Source organism: Dryobates pubescens, chromosome 19 (genome assembly GCF_014839835.1).
Source record: "Dryobates pubescens isolate bDryPub1 chromosome 19, bDryPub1.pri, whole genome shotgun sequence".
Classification (NCBI taxonomy): domain Eukaryota; kingdom Metazoa; phylum Chordata; class Aves; order Piciformes; family Picidae; genus Dryobates; species Dryobates pubescens.
The window spans coordinates 22,144,447-22,165,689 of NC_071630.1; the positions used below are offsets into that span (position 1 = coordinate 22,144,447).

The following is a 21,243-nucleotide window of genomic DNA, read 5'->3' on the forward strand; positions in this document are numbered from 1 at the left end:
TATTCCAGTTGATTAAAATATTGTTAGAGCAAGATCTATATTTAATATACCCAGTCAGCATTAATGGCTGGCTAACTTGTGTGGCTCAAAGCATTGCTTCTTTTGCTAATTATTCTTTAATTGCTAAGTTAATATCATCTTTGGTTTGTTATCTGGCACACCAACGATACATGTTTAAAACAGCAACAAAGGTCCTGCAAATGGGGTCAGGTCTGGCTCTGTTCCCTGGATGAGAGCGTGCTCTGGCGTTCAGTCAAATTGAACTGATTCCAGTGATTTCTGCACCATACCTGACTGGGGCTGGCTTTTCCTGCCAGTCTTGTAGGTCAGAAACCTGCAGTTGTGTGTTTGTTGCCTTGTATTCATTCTCCACAGATTGTTCTTTGATCCAACCTGGGTTTAAGGTTGGGTTTTTTTAAATTTTCTTTTCTTTTTTTCCCTCCCTCTCTCTCCAGTTTGGCACAAGGCAAGCAATTGACAAGTTATGCTGAAGCAGCAGCTTCATCCTTATCGGTACCTTATTGTTTTGAAACTGGGTAGGTCAGTTGGTACAAACTCTTTTTTTTCCTTTTCTTTTGCAGAAGGCACAACAACAGAGGAACAGGAAAGGGCTATATGCAAAGCTCTGTCTTTCTCACTATTGTTGTGTCCTGCTTGCAAAATAGGTGCATAATGGGAGCGCTCTGGTACACACCCATAAGATACCTTGAAGAACTCTCTGGGGCATGGGCAGGTGGGTTGCTTGTGAAGAAAACTAAGGTTATTACCAGGATACAGGTGCCACGACGATTTTCAAAGGCAGTTAAGGAAGATAGATCTGCTGTTTAAGCTGTGTGGGCTATGTGGCTTATTTTAACTGTAACTGAAGTAGGAGTGTTCACTGCTTTGCTGGGTGAGCTGTGTAGGTGGTTAGGAGAGGTAACCTCTTCATGGAACCCAGCAGCACTCAGACCGGGACATGCATCCATAGCCTTGGAGGCAAAGGCAGCAAGCCGAGCTGAGCAGAGATGAAACAACCTGCTGCTTCCAAATGAAAGTAAGTCCATTCCCACTTGATACTGCCCCAGGCAGAGAATTACCACAGCAAAAGTGAGTGAGATGTTTCCATCTGGTTTAGTGAGTTCAGTCAGTTCTCTGAGGGTGACATGAGAGAAGACACGGAGAAACCCTCCTTTCCCTAACAGGGAGGTATCAGACCAGTGCAGCTATCGCATTGCACTTCTGTTGAGTCGATTCTAGCTAACCATTTATAATTAGCCACGCTGGATGATTTGTGGCATTCTGCTGAAAGATGTTACTCTTCTATTGTCAGATCTAGTGAAGTTCCATCCATTTCATTTACTAGCTCTTGTATTAGTGGAACCTAAAGCTAATTATAATTTTAAGTCACTACTTAGACTATGAACTTTGGGGCTCATAACAAGATAGTTAGCCACTGACTGTTGGACAGCCAATGGTCCCAGGGGTTCTCTAGGACCTTCTATCAAATGTGCATGAAACTGAGCTAGCTAAGGTCCAACCCTTGTGCCACTCATGCTATCATTCAATGAGCCAGTTCAAGGAACTGAGACAAAAAGTTGCTTTCTTTGGAGAGCTTGTTTTTAACTGGCTCAAATCCCTGAGCTGACTTGCTGCACAGTGCTCACATCATCAAAAATCACTAAGCAACTGAGGGTAGGTGGAGGGCCAGGCTATAGCAACTGTAAATTAGGTTGACTTAAGGTGTTAGAGAAATACACCCTAAACTGAAGCACAAAAAGTATAAAAGCTTCCCTTGAGGAATACTGTTCTTCTTGAGCAATCTAGCCACTGCTGAAAAATGCAGATATTAAGTGCAAAGGAATTTAAATCCTACACAATTGTAATTTTAATTTTTAATTTAGAGTCATATTTGGGCCAGTTATGTTACAAATATTGAAGCAGATTTCCCAAAAAGGAATTATTCCTAGCCTTTTGTTTAAATACCTGTCATTCTGGTGACTTCATGGGTTAATTAGTTCATTTTCTGAAATGTATTTCTGGGATATTCTCCCCTTAAGTACTTCGACCCATAACCTCATGTTCTGAGAGTAACTTAACCTTTGGTCTTGTACAATTTACTGGCAACCATTCCTTTCCTTTTAGGATCTTTTCTTATTTGTGATTCTTAGCAATATAAACCACATATAGCTACTATTTCCTAACATGAAGCCTCACACAGTGAATTGCTGTTACACTTAATTAATAGAAAAGTTTTAGATGTTTCACAAAGTTACTGACCCCAGGAACACTGTACATTACTGTACATTAATATCAAATGCTTCACATCATTTACTGTTATAAGAGATTGTAATCCCAGATTAAAATCATATTAAAAGATGGATCAAATTTCTTTTCCAGCTAAAGGACTGTTACAGGAAAGAGTTAACTTTGCTCAGATATACTATATGAAGTTCTACGCCGTAGCAAGTTTGGATTTCATTCAAGTTTTACTCTTAACATTTCTTGGCTTGCAATTGTTTTCTAATTTTAAAGCTTAATTTTAAACTTTACAACCAATTTTATAACAGCCTCAGTGTAATTTGTTAAGGCATTCCCAATGAGAAAGAGCCCAAGAAATCCAGTAAGGCTGTTTTTAATCCTCTGAAGGTATATAAATACTGGTGGCTAAACTATTTTTAGTTTGGTCTTTTGTCTGATTCACTGGTACATAGCAATTGTTTTGTACCAAGCACAGTCAGAGCCTGGTAGCCAGTTGAACTGGGTTTACAACTTTGGAAGCTGCTAGACTAATAGCTTTCATGTACTGTCTTGACTGGAAGAGATTAATTTCCAGTTTATGGCCATACTGGAGCAGACGTACCCCTCCCTTTATGATAACAAATCCGAAATAGCGTTCTGTGATAGGGATCTGTAATACATGGACTGGGCTTGGAAGGTGCTACTGCAAAAATGCTAAAAGCCTAAAATACACTTTTTCTTAATATAGCTAAAACTGAGATCAAGTAACTTCCCATTTGGTGCCTCTGGCACTTTAGAAGGCTTTTCCTTTTAGTGTTTCTTGAACAACTGTACAAACCCAGAGGATTAGAGTCTGCCTGTAGGAGAGCACCCAGAAGGGCAGCTGTTGTTCTCTTCAGCGTATTTTTGCTGAGCAAAAAGCATGTCAAAGCCATCAGGACAGCTTAATGCTACTACCTACTAAAAAAGTCATGCATTATAGTGATTGTGGGTACATACAGTCCTGCTGACTACTTCCTGCTGAATCCCTGCCCAGCAGAAACCACTACATGGCTGATTGATTGTTTCTTCTTTTTCAATTGAGCAAAACTGGAAAAGATGTATATGTTTTAATTCAAATGGAAACCAAGTAGCTGAGTCCAGAGGCCTTGCCTTTTCTTGTCTGTGAGTGTATTTGTTTCAGCAAAAGGGTTTATTAAGGTAATGGAGACATTTTAATGAAAGTACTAGGGCTTCCCTATATTTTATAATTTTGTCTTATTTATCAATATTTCAATATTAAAAAAACCAAACCAAACAAACACGTAGTTCCATCCTTTTATTTCGAAACCTGTCATTTTGGTGGGTTTATGGATTAATTAATTCCTTTTTTTCAACTGTATTTATGAGGTATTTTCCCTTCAAACTGCTTCAACCCATAACTTCCTGCTCTAAGAGGAACTTAACCCAATGCACGTTAGTGCTGTGCACACTGTTGCTAAAACATGGGTTATTACTCAGGATCCTCACCCTGATTAAAGTACTCTTCTTTACATGTTTCAGAAGACATCTTGGACTATTCAGTTTCAGACTGACCAAGACTTGGAAAAGAGGCAGGTTTGGTTTGATTTAAATGGGAAATAGGTTGGTATCTATTATCACCAGCTAGTGTGCCATGAATATACATTTACAATGACAGTGTTTCAGTCATACTGCTTGTCAACCACTGCCCAGTCAGTTCATGAGCAGCAGCCCAGGGCCAACTTTCCCCCTACTTTATGTACTGGGAGTGACATCATAAGGTATAGAATATCCTTTTGGCCAGTTTGGGTCAGCTGCCCTGGCTACATCCTCTCTCATCTTCTTGTGTCCCCCAGCCTACTTGCTGGTGGGGTGGTATGAGAAGCTGAAGAGTCCTTGACTTAGTGTAAACACTGCTTAGCAACAGCTAAAACATCAGGGTGTTATCAACATTATTCTCACCCACAATCCAAACCACAGCACTATACCAGCTACTAGGAAAAGCGTTAACTCTATCCCAGCCAGCCACGACACTATGGCAATCGTTTGCAAAGTCTGTCCTTTGTTGTCCTACTTGGATTTCAGTCTGCTACCTTCTAGTCCTGCTAATGGCTGACTAGGAGTCCGTACATGTGGCACCTATTTACACTGGTTTGTTTGTTGTGGTTCTGTGGAGGGCACTCTCAGTGGTGCCTATGTTGACTCATCTCTACAGTATTCCCTGTTATAACATCTTCCTTTTCTAGATGTTTACATTAAAACTCTCATACAGTTTGCTTATTTTCTTTGTTTATAATAGCATAAAAGTAAGATGCCATATGAGCAGTGGATATTTTACCTGGAAAAATTACCCATCTTTCTGATAATGTTTTATTTGGCTTTTAGTCTATAAAAATAGGGTGAAGGGAAACTGAAGAGACAAAACAATAGTCTTCAAGTTTTCCTTCCTTGTAGTTGGGGAAATTCCTAGTTGGAATATCTTTCTCCCTGTTTTCATGGTTATTTTTCCATTCTCAGACGGTCATCAAACTTTCTCTTTTGGTGAATTTTTCTCTGTTGTATTCTCTTTATCAAAAATGTATCTTTAAAACCTCATTAGGTCTCTAACAAAACACTTTGTGCCATGCATTCACAGATCACAGAACGTTAGAGGTTGCAAAGGACCTTCAGAGATCGAGTCCAAGCCCCCTGCCAAAAGCAGGATCACCTAGGGTAGTCTGCACAGGAATGCATCCAAGCAGGTTTTGAAAGTCTCCAGATAAGGAGATTCCACAACTCCCCTGAGCAGTATTAGTTCTGATTTTTGTAGACCTTCGGGAGTTTTGCATTTTAACATCCAGATAGTTGTTTCATAGCAGTCATTGCTAAAACTCTGGTTTGCTTTAGTCTTCCATCTGTGCAGAAGGCCTTAAAGTAGTTTGCAGAAATATATGGCAACTTTTAATCTTCAGAATATTGGTTGAAGCTGTTACCAAATCAGTTCTGAGCAGAATCTGTTTCTAACCAATTCTTTAGCAGTGTTAGTCTGCAGGTATCAATAGACACCTCCATCTCTGGAATCATTATGGCCAGTGCCAGTGTTCCTGCTATGGAGAGATCTCGGAAGTGTCTTCATTGGACTTCACTGTGTGAGGCACTGGTTTGTTTAGAATTTGCTACCTAAACTGGGTTTTGTACTTACCACTTTTCTTTGGTGTTGTCAACATCTTTTACAAACCTTGCCTCCCTCTTGGTTCTGTTTAAGGAACTTAATTTTTCAAGGACAAAACACTGTGTTTCTGCTACTTTGTGGGTTATACTTATGCATAGAATAGAGAGGTTTTCCAATACGTATTTTGTTTTCCATTTTACTTTCTCTCTAATAGTGCTTTTGATTTATGGATATTCACTTACTTGTTACCAATCCCCTTTATCATGGAGGTGACCAGTTTCCATTATCTAATATTCTTTGCCTCCCAGTTGTTACTACCATGGTGGATGGAATGACTACGACATTTGTCATAAAAAGGACAGGAGGCAGATGTAAATGAGAAAACAGAGTAGCCTTCGTGCTGAGCAATTCTCTAACGGCACATCTTGCAATTGCTGGCTGCTTTCTGATGAATCAATATGTTGTGAATTTTGGTATCAGCAAATGCTCTCTCTAACCAAATAAGAATAAAAATGAATAGTTGTTGGATTTTTTTTTTTAACCACTAACCATTGCTGTCTTGAACACCTACAATTTTACCTAGTTTGCATTTAAAGGTGGTAAAGGTACATAACCTCTTGTACACATAATCATATCTTCCATCTATCAAACCCAAGCAATTTTGATATTACAAAAGGACATTATGCAATGGAGTACATGGGAAAACACTCTGACCACTCAGAAGTCTGTATGATCCTACAGAATGGATGCATTCTTTATTTTAACATGAATCACCATTCATCTCATGGTTTATACAATTGTTTCAGACAAATTTCATTTTTAATGGGAAGATAATCTATTTAACTGTGGTAAGGACCTCACAGAATTATTTACTGATCAAATAACATCATAATGTTGAACTTAACAAGTTTAGCCTTTTGTCTCACCTGTTTTCTTAATCTGAAAATATTTTTTTTCAGCTTATTGCTAGTTACCTTCTTACAGCTTATTGGTATTATTTCTTCTTAACATATGGGAGCACTATGCCCTGGTTTCCAAAGAAGTAAGCAGCAGGTCAGGCTTTTATTTTGCATTTGCAGACAGAGGATTTGTGCATATTCAGACACCTGTGGCATTTTGATAAAGGACTGATGACATGAATCCTTGTGATAAGATTGCTAGTTTGAATACATGTTAAAAAACCATTTTATGTGAGCATTCATTGAAACTAGTGTTTTGTTCAATATAAATCAACAGCTAAATGATTCTTTATACATATCTGGTGAATTAATATATAGGATATGCAAATACAACAAAAATAAATTTGTGTAAATGGGTGAGCCTTTACTGAGTAATATTTTTCCAGAGCTGAGATCACTTCATTGATTGAACAGCTCATTCTTCAGCTTAAAACAACACTGAGATAGTATTTAACCAGTTAATTTATTTCTGTGTTTTGTTGGTTTTGCTTTCCATATATGTGTAATTAACAGCAGTACCTTTATCCCAATCCAATTTGACATACAAGGAGCCAGAGGATGCAGCTAAGGCTATTCCTGGGGAAAGGATTAGAGTAGAAAGATAAGGATTTGGACCAGCAGCACAATATCAGATGACTGACTGTAGTGAAAATTGATTCTGTGACCAAATCAAATAAATGAACCTCCCAGCTCTTGCTCTGTCAAAGAAGAATCAACCCTCTTACATGCAATCTGGACAGCAAGCCAGGCAGAAACACAGTCAACTGAAAACCTGAAAGGCAAGTGCTGCTCATAAAAACTACTGCCTCCATTCCAATGCAAAGGGAAAAAATAACTGTAAACCACCTGGCTGGACTGTTTGACTTTATACTGGAATGGATCACAGCAAGAAAGGCACAGAGGCACCTGCCACAGCTGGGATGGCAATCATGTTCAACACCTGTTAAAGCAGGCTTCAGCTGAAAGGAATCTAAATTGAGATGTTGCGTCAGAAAGCTCGTTAGACACAGATGAAGCAAGCTGTGTAAGCACATGTGGTCTGAGGACTGCAGAATCGGTCCAGTTCCACAGCACAAAAGGTAGAAGTCCAAGATGCAAACTACCAGGCAGCCTTTAAAGATTTCCACAGCATTGGAACCTATTGTTTAGTGTCGGCTTAGTCTGATCCAAGTCAAAGAAAAAAGGATGATGTGCTCAAGGCCAGCAGTCCTCACAAAGAGTAAGCCCATCAGACTTCATGCAGAAGCCTGGGAATATACATGTCAAGAAAAGATTAGTAATACTTTTAATCTGGTTGATTATTATGAGTTATGGTGAACATCTGTAATGAGGGAAAATATTCTTTTGCAACCCTTAAAGACAAGTAATATACTGATAAAGAAACCTTAATTCACTGAGAAGCAAAGGCTATGTGTCATTTGTGAAATTATAGTATATGAGGAGGAATGACTGAAGCACACTGTGGTTTTATCTCAGTTAATCAAAAGACAGCAAATACACATACAGAATACAAAAAACCTGGCACACCTTACACTACACATGCATTACAGCTCAGCAAAATAGAACCATATCATATGAGTATCATGGTACATATACATCCCAGAATAGAACAGCTAAAGGCTGAGACACAGGAGTTCCAATTTGCTACAACAGTTGTTTAATATGTCTCCTTTTGCAGTAGAAAGAGAAATATCAGCCCAAATCTTCTACCCAGGCTGCTCTACTGTTCAAACACTATGTATAAGAAATATTCCAGACTTTAGAGTTGTTAATTAGAGGCATTTGCAATCTAAGTGGAAAGTGGAACAACAGAAGTGGTGTTGTCCTCACTTTAGAGGGAAACTAAGTCTGTGTTTTGTGTCTACATAAATAGCAAGTTATTTGTGCCACTTTGAAAAAGTCTGAAAATTAAACTACAAGAAACTGGAAGCTTGGGACAGAACTGTTGTTTTGTATATCCCAGTCCTGTACAAGAGGACTGCTGGGTAATGAACAGTCGAAACTATGGAAAAATAAGTAAAATGCCACCAGACTACTTTGTATCAAACCTGAGAGCTTTTATGAAGCATCATTTGATTTTCTGCAAATATTTATCTTATGCAAACATCGCTGTGCATTAAAGGAGTTTGTTCTTGTTCTTGTATCAATCTCAGTTGCCATCTGATTTCACTCACAAACCACTTTAGACTTTGTAATACGGTATCTGTAAAAGCAATCATTTCAGAAGCAAATACCCACGCCTGGAGTGTCCTTTTATATTGATATCAGTAACAGTGCGGCCAATAATTTTCCTTTGCTTCCACGTGATGATCTGAGAGCAAATTACTGTGGATCTAAAGTCTGTGAAGAGAGCCATGCAGTTAAGTGCCAGGTTTCCAGACCTTCTAGTCCTTTTAACACACCTGATTGTAACTTCCAAATGGGAGGATTCCAAACTGCTCCATAAAACTATAGAAATGTATAGTAGCAGCAAACTTCATGAAGCAATGTCTGCTTTACATTGCAGGATGTTAAACAAACAAGAAAGCATAGCAATGATTGTTCAATGTAAAAATATATTGAAGAAAAAAATTGAAGTGTACTAATGTGGCTGCAGTAAGTTTAGGAGAGCGGTGAAACTTCTTGGGGAAAATTGTAAAATGGTGGAATGAGACTGAGCTCATTCAGGCTTTATGGAGGTGTGTTTGTAAGCATTATTTATTTTGTTTTAACCTTTGTAATCTTGCTGTTACAAATGCCCCATTGATCAAGGGCTGAGTACAAGATCTAGATAGGAGTGATGTAATGAACAATCATAGGGGGTCTTGAAAGGATGGTGGCAAAGTTTCATGGAAATCTTAAAGTTTATCCAAGTTCATTCAAATGAGTCCCTTTTACTCTGTCTTCCTTTACCACGTATTCTAATGCCTGAATGAAGACAAGTCCTAATTTTCCTCCAAAATTTCCCAATGCTATGCCACTTTAGGTTTTGTTTTCCTTTTAATTCCCTGATGGCTGAAGTTTCATGTTTCACCCAGGCACTGGTAATTACCCATGGAAATTATTTTAAATGCCAGATGCAACACACTCAATATAAACAACCTATAGCCTTGTGTGCAGAGTGAAAGCCCCTTCCCTATATGACTGCCGAATTTGACTTCCTTGAACATAGCCTCTCTGCTGAAATGGTATCCTTCTCCTGCATAACAGCATTCTGCATGCTTAAAAAATGGATGTGCCTTGTTAGCTGTAAGAGACACAAAGGCTGTGATAATTTTGTTTGTATGCCATTTGCAAATAACTTTTAAATGTATAACTGCGCCTTCACGCTGGTCCAAAAATCACCCTTCTTGTCCTCGTGGTTTTTCCAATTGCAGCTGTAAAAGGAATAACCACAGATGCAGTCAAGAAATGCTATCTGCTGATTCCAGGAGTCTTTCTCTGTGCATTCTCATCTGCCCTTTCTGTACCATGCTGGTGTGTATGGCTTCTAAACAGGTCCAGATTCAACCGCAAGCGGGAACGAGATCAAGCACATGAAATACAACCTTATGCGTTATACTCTTAATTCGAGGCTGTTTGGTTTATTGAATCATGCGGAACGAATGCCTGGCCCTGCTTCTTCCAAAGCCTGCTCTGGCTACAACTGCACAGCTGGGTTTGATTTGCTGCCCATAGGAAGGGGGGAGGAATCCCTATTTCTCCAACACAAATACAGATCTGGGATGTGGCTGCAGATCCAGAATTCCTAGCTATCCAGCATCGGATGATGTGTGGAAAATAAAACACAGCACAATGTAGCCCTCAGGTTTTTGGAGCTGAAAGTCACAACACGCCTAGAAAATAGTCCCAGTTTGGAAAGGATTCAAATACCACAGGAAGCGTGTTCCTTCCTTCTCAAGGCACATGCAATAACTCCAGCTTCTGACCAGATCAAGGTATATCCCCATCTGGATGCAATAACACAGCCTAAAAGCAATAAGGACAGAAACCACCTATGCATACTAAATGAATCAATAAATAAAAGCACCCCCTTCTCACAAAACCACAAGTGAAATAAAGTTGGCCTTGTTACTGCCACTGTTTCATCTCTCAATAGCAAGCAAAAGGCAAATCAGCCATCCATGCTGTGGACCTCAAGCACAGAGGCTGACATAGGTCCCTGGAAATTGATGTAAGCCCACGTCAGTCGTTTTAGGGCTTCTGCCAACTCACTCTCAGTCACGCCCCAATTACTCTTTAGCTGTATAGAAAGGGCTTGAAGGTGTTTTTCTTTTTGCAAATTCGAGTTCAGAAAGGATGCACATTTTGGTGCAGTAGGAGAGGGACAGCAAAATGAAAAATACAGTGAAGAGAAGCCAAAAACAAAGGATATTGCTGTCAAGAGATGGAAGATCTGAACTCAAATTCAGAGATATCTGATTTTTATGTAAAAAGCTTTGTGAAGATTACTGCAAAAAACCAAACTGCTTACTCTGCCACCTTACCTTCTACATATCCTGTAAATTCTTGTTAGGTAGATGACACAAGCAATTAGCATATTTTATTTTAGGATATATAGTCCTTTTTAGTTGGCAGCTGTAGGTAGGACTAAAAGCACTGCCTAATGACCTGCATATTTTATGGTTGATGAATGCATACTGTCTCAAACAGGGGACAAAATATTTGGTTTACAGTAAAGGAATGGAACATACATACATACATATTTTAATTTAGCCTACTCATTAGAAATGCACTGTGAGCATCTTATCAAAGAACACATATCAAATACTTGTTGCTGGTCTAATTTCCCCTTATGGGAAGTTTGGTTGTATTTTTCTCCAGGGACATGCATAATGAATAATCTACTGGTGTAGCAGAAAAGGAAACTGCTATGGTTACTTCACGTGCTGTAACCTGACACAACCATTATTTAACAGTAAGACAAATTCTTATGTATCTGCTCTGAAAATGTGAGACTACTCAGAGGTTTTCAGATAAAATTAGCTGCTAAGATCCATTTTATAGTATATTTTACTGAACTGTTTATCATAGACCTGTTTTCATTCAAGAACACACAAAGGTTTTTCTTAACCATGGTTAATCCAATTATACATTCTTTTCTTGTCTTGCTACGTGAGCCTGGATTTAGAGGTAAAAAGAGGCTACAGGGCAACTGGGTTTGAGCTTCTTATAAAGGTTTGGGCTTCCTTATGAAGAGGGGACTGGCTACCCTAACAGGAGCATCAACCTTTGGTTTAAGTGTTGTGGAAACAGTAGCTGTAGTTGCTCATACATTTTAGGTAAAGAAATAGGGAGGGTGTGGGAAGTGACAATAGAAAGGACAGTGTGTTAGAAGATCAACTGCAAGATGAACACACAGCTGCTTCCCCTTTTTACTTGGGCAAACTCCTGTCCCAAGTTCTACGTAGGATTTTTTTATATGATGCTGCCTGTTTGCACTAGAATTGTAGGGTGACAAAGTAGCTTTTCACTAGGCATGCCTTCTTCAGCATAGATTTCTCATCTTCCTTATGAGAGCACAGACAGAATTAAGTGAACTCTTGTAACAACAGCCTGCTGGACTGTAGCCAGTTCCCTTCAGGTTAGCTGCCTTGTTCTCACTTTCATTCATAGTCTGTAAAGGGAACGTTTAGATACCAGTGGGTAGGGTATGATATGTCTGCTTGGACAAACAGCAACAAACAAACACAATCCTATGTAGAGAAACTATTTGGATTGGTTATTTATAAAAAGAAGCATGGCCAGCAGGTCGAGAGAGGTGGTTCCACCACTCTCCTCTGTTGAGGCCTCACCCAGAGTGTCCAGCTCTAGGCCCCCCAGGAAAGACATGGACCTGCTGGAGCGTGTCCAGAGAGAGGCCACCAAAATAAGGTGTGAGGCTGGAGCACCGCTCCTGTGAAGACAGGCTGAGGCAGTTGGGGCTGTTCAGCCTGGAGAAGGCTCCAGGGAGAACTTCTAGCTACATTTCAATATCTGAAGGGGACCTACAGAAAGGCTAGGGAAGAACTTTAGAAGAACTTGCAGCAATAGGATGAGGGGCAATGGTTTGAAACTGGAGCAGGGTACATTTAGTTTGGACATAAAGAGGAAGTTCTTCACAATGGGAGTGGTACAATACTGGAACGAGTTGTCCAGGGATGTGGTTGAGGCCCCATAAATTGGAGACATTGAAGATCAGACTCGATGTGGCCCTGGGGAACCTGATCTAGTTGGAGGTGCCCCTGCTGACTGCAGGGGGGTTGGACAAGATGACCCTTGAGGGTCCTTTCCAACCCAATGCAATCTGTGAATCTAACAGTATTAACAGATAAACTCATGGCCATGGAGTCATGATACACTAACATTCAGTAATTTTTTCAAGTAATGAAACCTGGTCCTTTAGTGTTTAAAAGGCATAACCATGGTATGTCTGGCTAATAATAGTTTCACAGTACATAAGATCAAGAAAACTGAAAATGTCCCGTAACAAGCTACAGTCAAGTAGCCTTAGTTCCCATCAATGGCCATTTCAGCACAAACCTAAAATCTCCCTAGATCACATCTGCTGAGAATTAATCTTTTACTAACTCCACAGCACCCAGTGACAGTTTCATTAAGTTCCAGGATTTCTTAAGACTCAAATTCCAGACACATCACGCTAGTTTCTACACTGCCATCCACTGCTGGGATCAGGCTTCTGCTGCAATCAGGCTTCTGCTGCAAAAGCAACTTAAAATTTTTCTTTCCTCCCCCCCACCCCTTTTATTTGTGTTTCAACCTTAATGCGAGGCAGAACAGTAACTGACGGTATGTTACTGTGCAGGCAGAGCATTCTGAAACTTCTGTGCTCTTCCTAATGACTACTTGGCTCCCTTGATTGATGGCATACATTGGTGAAAGTATTTTAATTGGGTTCCTTACAGTTGCTTCATCGCTACTGTTTCCAAGTAGCCTGGAAGGTAAATGGCTAACAGCTCGGAGTCCTTCAGCCGACATTCGTTACCCAGGCCACATTCCTCAGTTTATATCAACCTACCCAATCAAGAACAGCACCTATCTACAGGCGAGGTTTCTGAAGTCTCTACCGCAGAATCTGCATCCTCAGGGGGACTCTGCTCCCAAACGCGACAGTCCGCGCCTTGTAGAAAGGCTCAGCCGCGGAGTCCCGCGGCCTCGCCGAGAGCAAGCGCAGCTTACCACACCACTCCGCAGCTGCTGCTAGGCGGCGGGGGCGACACGTGGCAGCGCGAAGCCACCCCACCCCGTTCCGCTCAGCTGGCTCCCCCGGATTGGGCGCCCGCTCCAGCACGGCCGACCAACTACAACCCCCGGCAGGCCGCGCGGCGCGACCGCGATGAGGAGGGGTAGGGGGGTGGGGGGTGAGGATGGGAAAAAAGGAGCGGCGGGAGGCAGACGCTTGGCGCCACGTGACCTGCCGCGCGGCGTCCCTCCTCTCCGAGCAGCGCTGGTGTGGGTCACGAGGCGCTGTCGGTACCACCGACGTCACGGCGTCAGGGAGAGACCAACTGTGGGAAACGCCGGCGAGGGGCAGGGCGAGTGGGCGGCTCTGCCCGGGGGCACGGCGCAGGGGGTAGGGCCGTTAGGCGCGCGAGCTGGGGCGGGGCTAGCCGCGGCCCGTAGTAGGCGCCCTCCCCCTCCCCCCCCCGCCTCCCCCCTACTGACAGAAGGCGCCCGGGTACGGGAGCTCGCGCTGGGGCAGGAGCAGCTGCTCTCGCTGCCGCCTGCCCGCGCGCTCCCCTTCTTCGCTCGTCCTCTCTCCCGCTCTCTTCCAGGCGCCATTCGGTGTTATGAGGCGGCCCTGAGGGGCAGCGGTGGCGGGGAGCGCAGCCCGGCAGGAGTCCGGCGCGGCCCGGCAGGGTGACGGGGTCTCCCTTTGCTTCGCCGGCCAAACCCATGACTACGGCAAACTGCGGCGCCACCGACGAGTTCGACTTCAGGCTGATATTCGGGGAGGACGGGCAGCCCGGCCCCGGGCCGCCGCTGGGGCCTGCAGGTGCGCTCCTCCGTTGCTTTCTCGCCGCGCCGGGGCCGGGACGGGGGTGTCGGCTTCCTGTTTTCCTCCGAGTAAGGCGGGGAGGGGGGCTGCTGCCGCCTGACCCGCAGCTGCGGGAGGTGGAAGACTGGGGCGGGAAGTGGCACCGACTCTCCTCCCTCAGGCCCCTTCAGGGCTCAGCTCCCCTCCCCTCGGTCGCGGGACGTGGGATCTGAGGGGGATGATGCCGCTAGCAGGGCCGGGCCGGGACTCATTGGGCCTCTCGCCGCCGTTACAACTTTCTTTGGGAAAAGAAATCCAAGAACTCGCGTCGTGCGGGAGGAGCCTTCCCCAGGGCGCGGTGGCTCGAGGGGGAAAGGCCCCGGCTCTTGCCGAGGCGGGGGGCGGTTGGGATCTGGTGGGCCTGGTCTTCTCCCTGGTCCGCGGACATTCCGCTGTCGCTTCTGGCGCAGGTAGCGCAGGCAGGGGCGCGGCTGCGATCGCGATCGCCTTCGCTGCGGGGAGGCTGATCGGCTGGGGTGTCCCGGCGAGGTACAGCGAGCCGCCAAATTCGGCACGGGGCAGCGAGCAACAGAATACTGATGGGGCTGCTTGGCTGGGGCTCCTGCCATGAAAAGTTTCAACCTAACTGTTCCCCGTATGTAAGCATAATCGTTACTTCAGTGTGTGCCTATAAACTTTGTATACGTGCGTCTGGATGGGCAAAACGCTCTGTGTTGAGACCTGACGGCTCTTTTGGTCCGTCTGTACGGACGTATACACACGTCTCGGAGTGCTTCCATTTTATTCAGTTTTGGAATATTTTCAGTTTGAAAAGTCGCTTTAAGAACCCCTCGTATTTCTTTAAACTGCAGAAAATACAGTGTTCCCTGTAAATGGTGATGTGGGGAATCAATAAGAGCCAGCTGTGCAGTGTGGCTGTACCAGAGTTCGATAGCTGCATGCCTTTTTTTCTGACCTACTTGAAACAAGCACTAGTTGGTAATACACTGTCTTAAGTCTAACTGGGTAGATGATAAGATAACCCTGAAACACGACTGGATCCAGGCTAAATGATGCAGCCATGTTGTTTTATTCTGTGACTTGGGTTGTCTGTATAAGTTGATCAGAAATAAAAAGTTTGATGTAGTCTGTATATCATCCCTTGTGGACACTTAGGATTAGTTTATTCATTTCTAACTATATGGATGCTGAGATTCACTTTAGAGATTTCTTCAGGTAAAAGAAGATTGTCTTTGCTTATTTCCCAACTTAGTAGAATAGCAGATGGTGCTTTTGGGAAAGGAGCCTAAGTTCCGTTGGCCAAATAAATGCATTACCGTCCCATACGAAAACAGTGGAGAATGTTGAGTACAACCAAAATAATTGACATCTTTGTTTCTGTTCTTTTCACATAAAACTGGTAGTCTAAACCCTGCTCCTCTGTCATTGAAGAGGAGGTAACAAGTTGCTTGTAAAACTGGAAATGCTAGTGGTGTTCAATTCACTTTTGTAATATTTGTACTCTGGCAGCATTCCTTAAGAAGCAGTTCAGATATTACTCTGAATATAGATAGTTTTCATGCTTGATATTTTTAAGGCAGATTTAAAACTGATATTCAGACCATGAACTTGTTTGCTGTAGCTTTCAATAAGGAATCTTGCATTTGTAGCTCAGTAATTTGCTTATTTTGGAAAATACTGGAGGTGAGCTTGCCTGCTGTGCACAGATGTGGCCTTCAGGGAAAGGGTTTGAATAGGTCTCTGCCTTCAAGTAATCTATTAAAAGGGTTGCACCAGAGTTTGGCCATTAGTTCTGTCCATGTATTCTATACAGGAAGAACAGCTGGATTTCATAGAATACAGGACCCATATTGGAAATCTTACATTTTTTCCCTCCCCCCTTGTCCAAGTATATGAGATAGTTGAACAAAAATTACTAGCTCTCCCTACAGCATATATTTTATAATTTCTTTCAGTGATGTCACTGCAAAGTGCATCAAAGCAAGTGTTAAAGGTATTTTATTTTCTAGTTTATGCTAATAATAAAGCATGTAGGTCACAGGGAGTTGCTTAATTTGAAATAAATAATATCCAAATTACTAAGTTTTCTGGGCAGACGGAGAACGCTTGAAAATACATTCTCACACTTCATGCCCTAGCTTTAGAAGTTTGGGATTAGCGTCCTTGTGAAAGATGTGTCCAGTACTAAGTTCTTGTGTAAAGAACATGGCAATGCACATTCATGTTTTCTCTTATGTTGACACTACTGTAGTGGTATGAAGATTTTATTATTTCCTATAGGTGCTTCTATAAGTGTATGTATTTACCCATTTTAGCTCAAATTGTATTGCTAATCAAAGGCAAGAAAAGGTGAGCCACTTTTTAATTTCCTGTAAACTTTTCATTCCTGAACAACTAAGAAAATGCTAGTCCCAGGCAGTAGGTTACCTTTTTTATGACATTAAAAAGACAGTAGGAGAAATTAAATCAGCAGGAATTCTGAGTTATTAAACAGAAACATTTCGGTGGCATGCAGGACAGTAGAACTAACATAGTTGTGTGCTAAGGGGCAGGAATGGAGACTAAACGTTCTACAGTAGTGCTTGCATGCTTGATGGGAAAGTTGTAGTTTCTGCCACAGAGGGAAATGTATGAAAGATGATTTAAAGATGCTTAAAAGCCTCTAGATGAACACTACAGTCTTTGCAACATACTTCACTTAATCCAAGGGATAGCCCATTTCATATAACCTGTGAACTGAAGTTCATCTTCATCTGCTTTTAAGTGGAAGTTGGGTATCAAACACCTTCTGCAAAAATCCTTTTTGGTGGTAGTTTGGTGTCTCAAAGAAGAAAGAAATAATCTCTTTGATCTTACAACATTCAGCACTCAAAATGGGTGGTACAGTGCTAGGTACTAAAAAGCTGTACCTTTTCTGGCAATATAATTAGGGGCTCCGGTGCCCGAAGATCATGGTATAGAGCACTCTGAAGCGAACCAAATCTCTTTGGTGTACTCTTTCTTGCGGAACTGTTTCGTTAGTTGCAGTAGCATCTGATTGCATCTTGCCACCTTGTATCAGTTGCATTTGAAATGCTTAAGTAGGCATTTGAATTGCAGTATCCTTCAGGTCCTGTACATCTTCCAAAATGGATTATCCTATAACTAATTCTGTCAGTTACTTTGAGATGCCATCATGTTTGGTCTTCTTAATGAAGATATTTTTGAGATATAATGTGCAGCACTTGAATAATTGAATTTAACTTTAATACTTTCCTGATGATGCCCTCGTTGTCTTCCCCCCCCTCCAGTTTTGTAATACTATTCAGTGTTGGGAAGTTGCCTAGAACTTCTTAAGCATTAAACAAATAAGCTGCATTAAGGTCTCCTCACCGCTGTTAAAAACTGCTGAGGATGCAGTATACTGCCAGGCTGCAAAAGGGGAGCAAAGACAAGTTGCTATGATTGCTTCTTTAGCTGAACTTTTATTTTGAGTTCACCTTCTGTTTTAAGGAATGAGTTTTTACAAGGTAAGAGCTTTTAAAGATCTTGGTGTATGTAGTGCTAAGCTGTGAATTCTGCATCTTTTTTGGTTCTGTAATAAAATGATCTCTTGTTGATATGTCAGATAGGGATGCCTGAAAGTAGAGGCTGCAAACTTAAATATCTAGAAAATTACTTATCCAGTTACTTATGAAATTCTGGCAGATGAATTATTGATATGGTTGTTCAGAGTCCTGTCTAAAATGTTCCTGTTATTTCTGATAAAGTCTTTTTTAAAACAAAAGAAGGGTTAAGGTTTTGTTACCCATTAAAACACAATAATATGTGGAATTTCATCCTAACATCTCCCTTGTTTTCTTGGGTTGTAAAGTAGATGAGGAAAAAGTCATCATTCATATTATCTCCCAATATTAATGATCATCCTTGGTTTGTTTTATCCCCCCACCCCCAAAGAGGGGTGAGTGGGGCTGGGTTAGGGTTAGACAAAAAGAGATAAAAGGGGAAAAAAAGGCTGATCTAAAAATACTGGTAAAAGTATCCTCCTTGGATCATTAATTTTTAGTATCTGTTTTGGATTCTTGGAAACTATGGAACAATATGAAAAGAGGTTCTCCATATTTCCTTTCACTTCATATTTGGTTAAGTAATGCTATTGAGTAATCTTTTTACAGATACATCTCACAATTTCTCTTACTTCACTCCTGAAAAGTGTGTTATGAAAAGTGTGAAAAAATGTCTCAGTTCTGTGATGAATTCAGTGAATTTCAAAACATCTTTGTCAGTTGGAGCCTCACTCTGGATGAGGACAGTGTATCTGGAATTGAGTCTTTAGTTTGTTTGAAAGCCTCTATACTCTCGTTCTCCTTGTGAGTTGTTTCCCCCTAACTTAGAGCTATTAGCTTATTGGTTTGAGGCTCTTACTAAATATCATGGCTGAAACACATTTTGCCATTGTGACTGTCAAAGTAACACCTGACCTTTTCTTTTGAAGGTTTCAATGTCTGGCTGCTCAGCAGCTACCCCCTGTCTGTGGGTTGAGTGCTCTGAAGTCATGGCAGGCACTGAGTTTTTCCTGGGTAGCTAGGCTGGGTTCTCTGTAGAAAAGACTGGCACTATATATGTGTGATTTAACTTAGTGAAAGTCTTGTAACCAACGATTTGTGCTGAAACACTACCGTAGCACTAGTCTTTATGGCTTTACCTTGATCATTGATATGCAAAGCATTCATTTTCACGTCCTGGTGTTTATTTGTGACAGGTATTGCTGTCAGGAATTGTTGGTAGAGAGCAGGAAACTGCCAAAGCTCCTTAGAGGAGTTTGCAGTGTGCTCAAACTTCTTGCTCTTTTCCCTAAGATGGTGATTAAGCAGTTGAGTTGTGGTAGGAAAGAGTAGTCTCATAATTAGATTGAGTGGAAAATAAGGATGCTGGCAATAATTTCAAACTTGAGGTGTGAGCTGATTGAGGGTTGCTGTTGGTTAAATTCTTTTTTGTCATCACATACTTCTGATCCAGAACTGACATGACGTTTGTTTTCCTTAGCTGAATAAGAGAAACTCATAACACATGATCTTATAAAGTCTCTTTAACAGACTACCTTGTGTACCTGAATGCTTCACCTGAAAATCTATTTATTTTGAAACCTTTTTAATTCTGTTTAGATTTAGTTGCCTGTAGAAATTGATAGGAGTGAAAGTCTTGCACAAGATGGTAGCCCTATGGTTATTGTGTATAATTTGAGCCATCCGTATAAACCAGCTGTCTCTGCTGGTTTGTAACCATTTGCTATACAAAATAGTACTCATGTGGATTAAGAGCAGGGTCAACTGGTGCAACTTTAAGGAATGAATGGACAAGTTGCTTGACTCCATTTATTTTTCATTTTTCCCTTAGACATGAAGGATGCTTTTTAACAGAACTGTTTAATTATTAGTTATTTAGCATTAAATGGATTGTGGTAGGAATCGCCACTTAACAGAAACTCAGTTACTATCATTTTATTTTACAAGGTGGTATCTGTGCATGTAAAAGATTGACAAGCAGGGACACAATGCAAATCAGTCATAAACTGTGGTTATATAATCTTCTGATGCAGGGGAGGAGAGAAAACTAAACAGCTGCATCTGACCAAAAATAGAGGGTCTGTGATAAGAACCTTGTGACTTCATAATAGCTTAGAGAGACATAGAGGAAGAACCAAAGAAAAATGTGTATTGAAGTCAAATCTGGTATCAGTGGAGTCAGAGCTGCATGGTCATTCAGAGTAACAGATTAATCTCTTAATCCTGGGAGGCTGGCACATTTGAGTGTGTTGTGGTTTGTCACGGTGTGCTGGCTAAATGAAGTCTTGCCCTTTTAGAATAGAATTAACCCGGTTGGAAAAGACCTTCGAGATCATCAAGTCCAACCTCTTGCCCAACACCATCTAATCAACTAAACCATGGCACCAAGTGCCTCATCCAATCTCTTCCTAAACACTTCCTGGGATGGTGACTCCACCACCTCCCTGGGCAGCCCATTCCAATGACCAATCACTCTTTCTGTGAAGAACTTTCTCCTCACCTCGAGCCTAAACTTCCCATGGTGCAGTTTGAGACTGTGTCCTCTTGTTCTGTTGGTGGTTGCCTGGGAGAAGAGACCAACCCCCACCTGGCTACAACCTCCTTTCAGATAGTTGTAGATGGCAAGAAGGTCTCCCCTGAGCCTCATCTTCTCCAGGCTTAGCAACCCCTGTTCCCTCAGCCTTTCCTCAAAGGGCTTGTGCTCAAGGCCTCTCACCAGCCTTGTTGCCCCTCTCTGGACACAGTGAAGAGTCTCAATGTCCTTCTTAAACTGGGGGCCCAGAACTGGACACAGGACTCAAGGTGTGGTCTAACCAGTGCTGAGTACAGGGGCACAATGATTTCCCTGCTCCTGCTGGCCACACTATTCCTGACACAGGCCAGGATGCCCTTGGCCTTCTTGGCCACCTGGGCACACTGCTGGCTCATGTTCAGCCTACTATCCCCAGGTCCTTATCTGCCTGGCTGCTCTCCAGCTACTCTCCAGCCACTCTGACCCCAGTCTGTAGCACTGCATGGAGTTGTTGTGGGCAGTGTGTAGAACCTGGCACTTGGGTCTGTTAAATCTTGTGCCGTTGGACTCTGCCCATCTGTTCAGCCTGTCAAAGTCCCTCTGCAGAGCTCCCCTACCTGCTAACAGATCAACTCCTGCCCCCAGCTTGGTGTCATCTGCAAATTTACTGATGATGGACTCAATCCCCTTGTCCAGATCATCAGTAAAGATATTGAACAGGATGGGGCCCAGCACTGATCCCTGGGGGACACCACGAGTGACTGGCTGCCAGCTGGATGTGGCACCATTCATTGGCCAGGAGTTTGCTGTGGGGGATGGTGTCAAAGGCCTTGCTGAAGTCCAGGCAGACTACATCCACAGCCTTCCCCACATCCACC

The 21,243-nt window shown here is 42.2% G+C and overlaps 1 protein-coding gene across 2 annotated transcripts in view; it reads left to right on the top strand.

The window, feature by feature from the left end:
- The first annotated feature begins 14,007 nt into the window (after window positions 1-14,007).
- Window positions 14,008-21,243, top strand: part of NFATC3 (nuclear factor of activated T cells 3) — a 67,267-nt gene continuing 60,031 nt past the window's right edge. For both annotated transcript variants that reach the window (XM_054169897.1, XM_054169898.1), the window contains exon 1: window positions 14,008-14,305. In XM_054169897.1, the coding sequence (XP_054025872.1) occupies window positions 14,206-14,305 (100 nt within the window). In that variant the 5' untranslated portion in view covers window positions 14,008-14,205. The remainder of the gene's footprint in view (window positions 14,306-21,243) is intronic.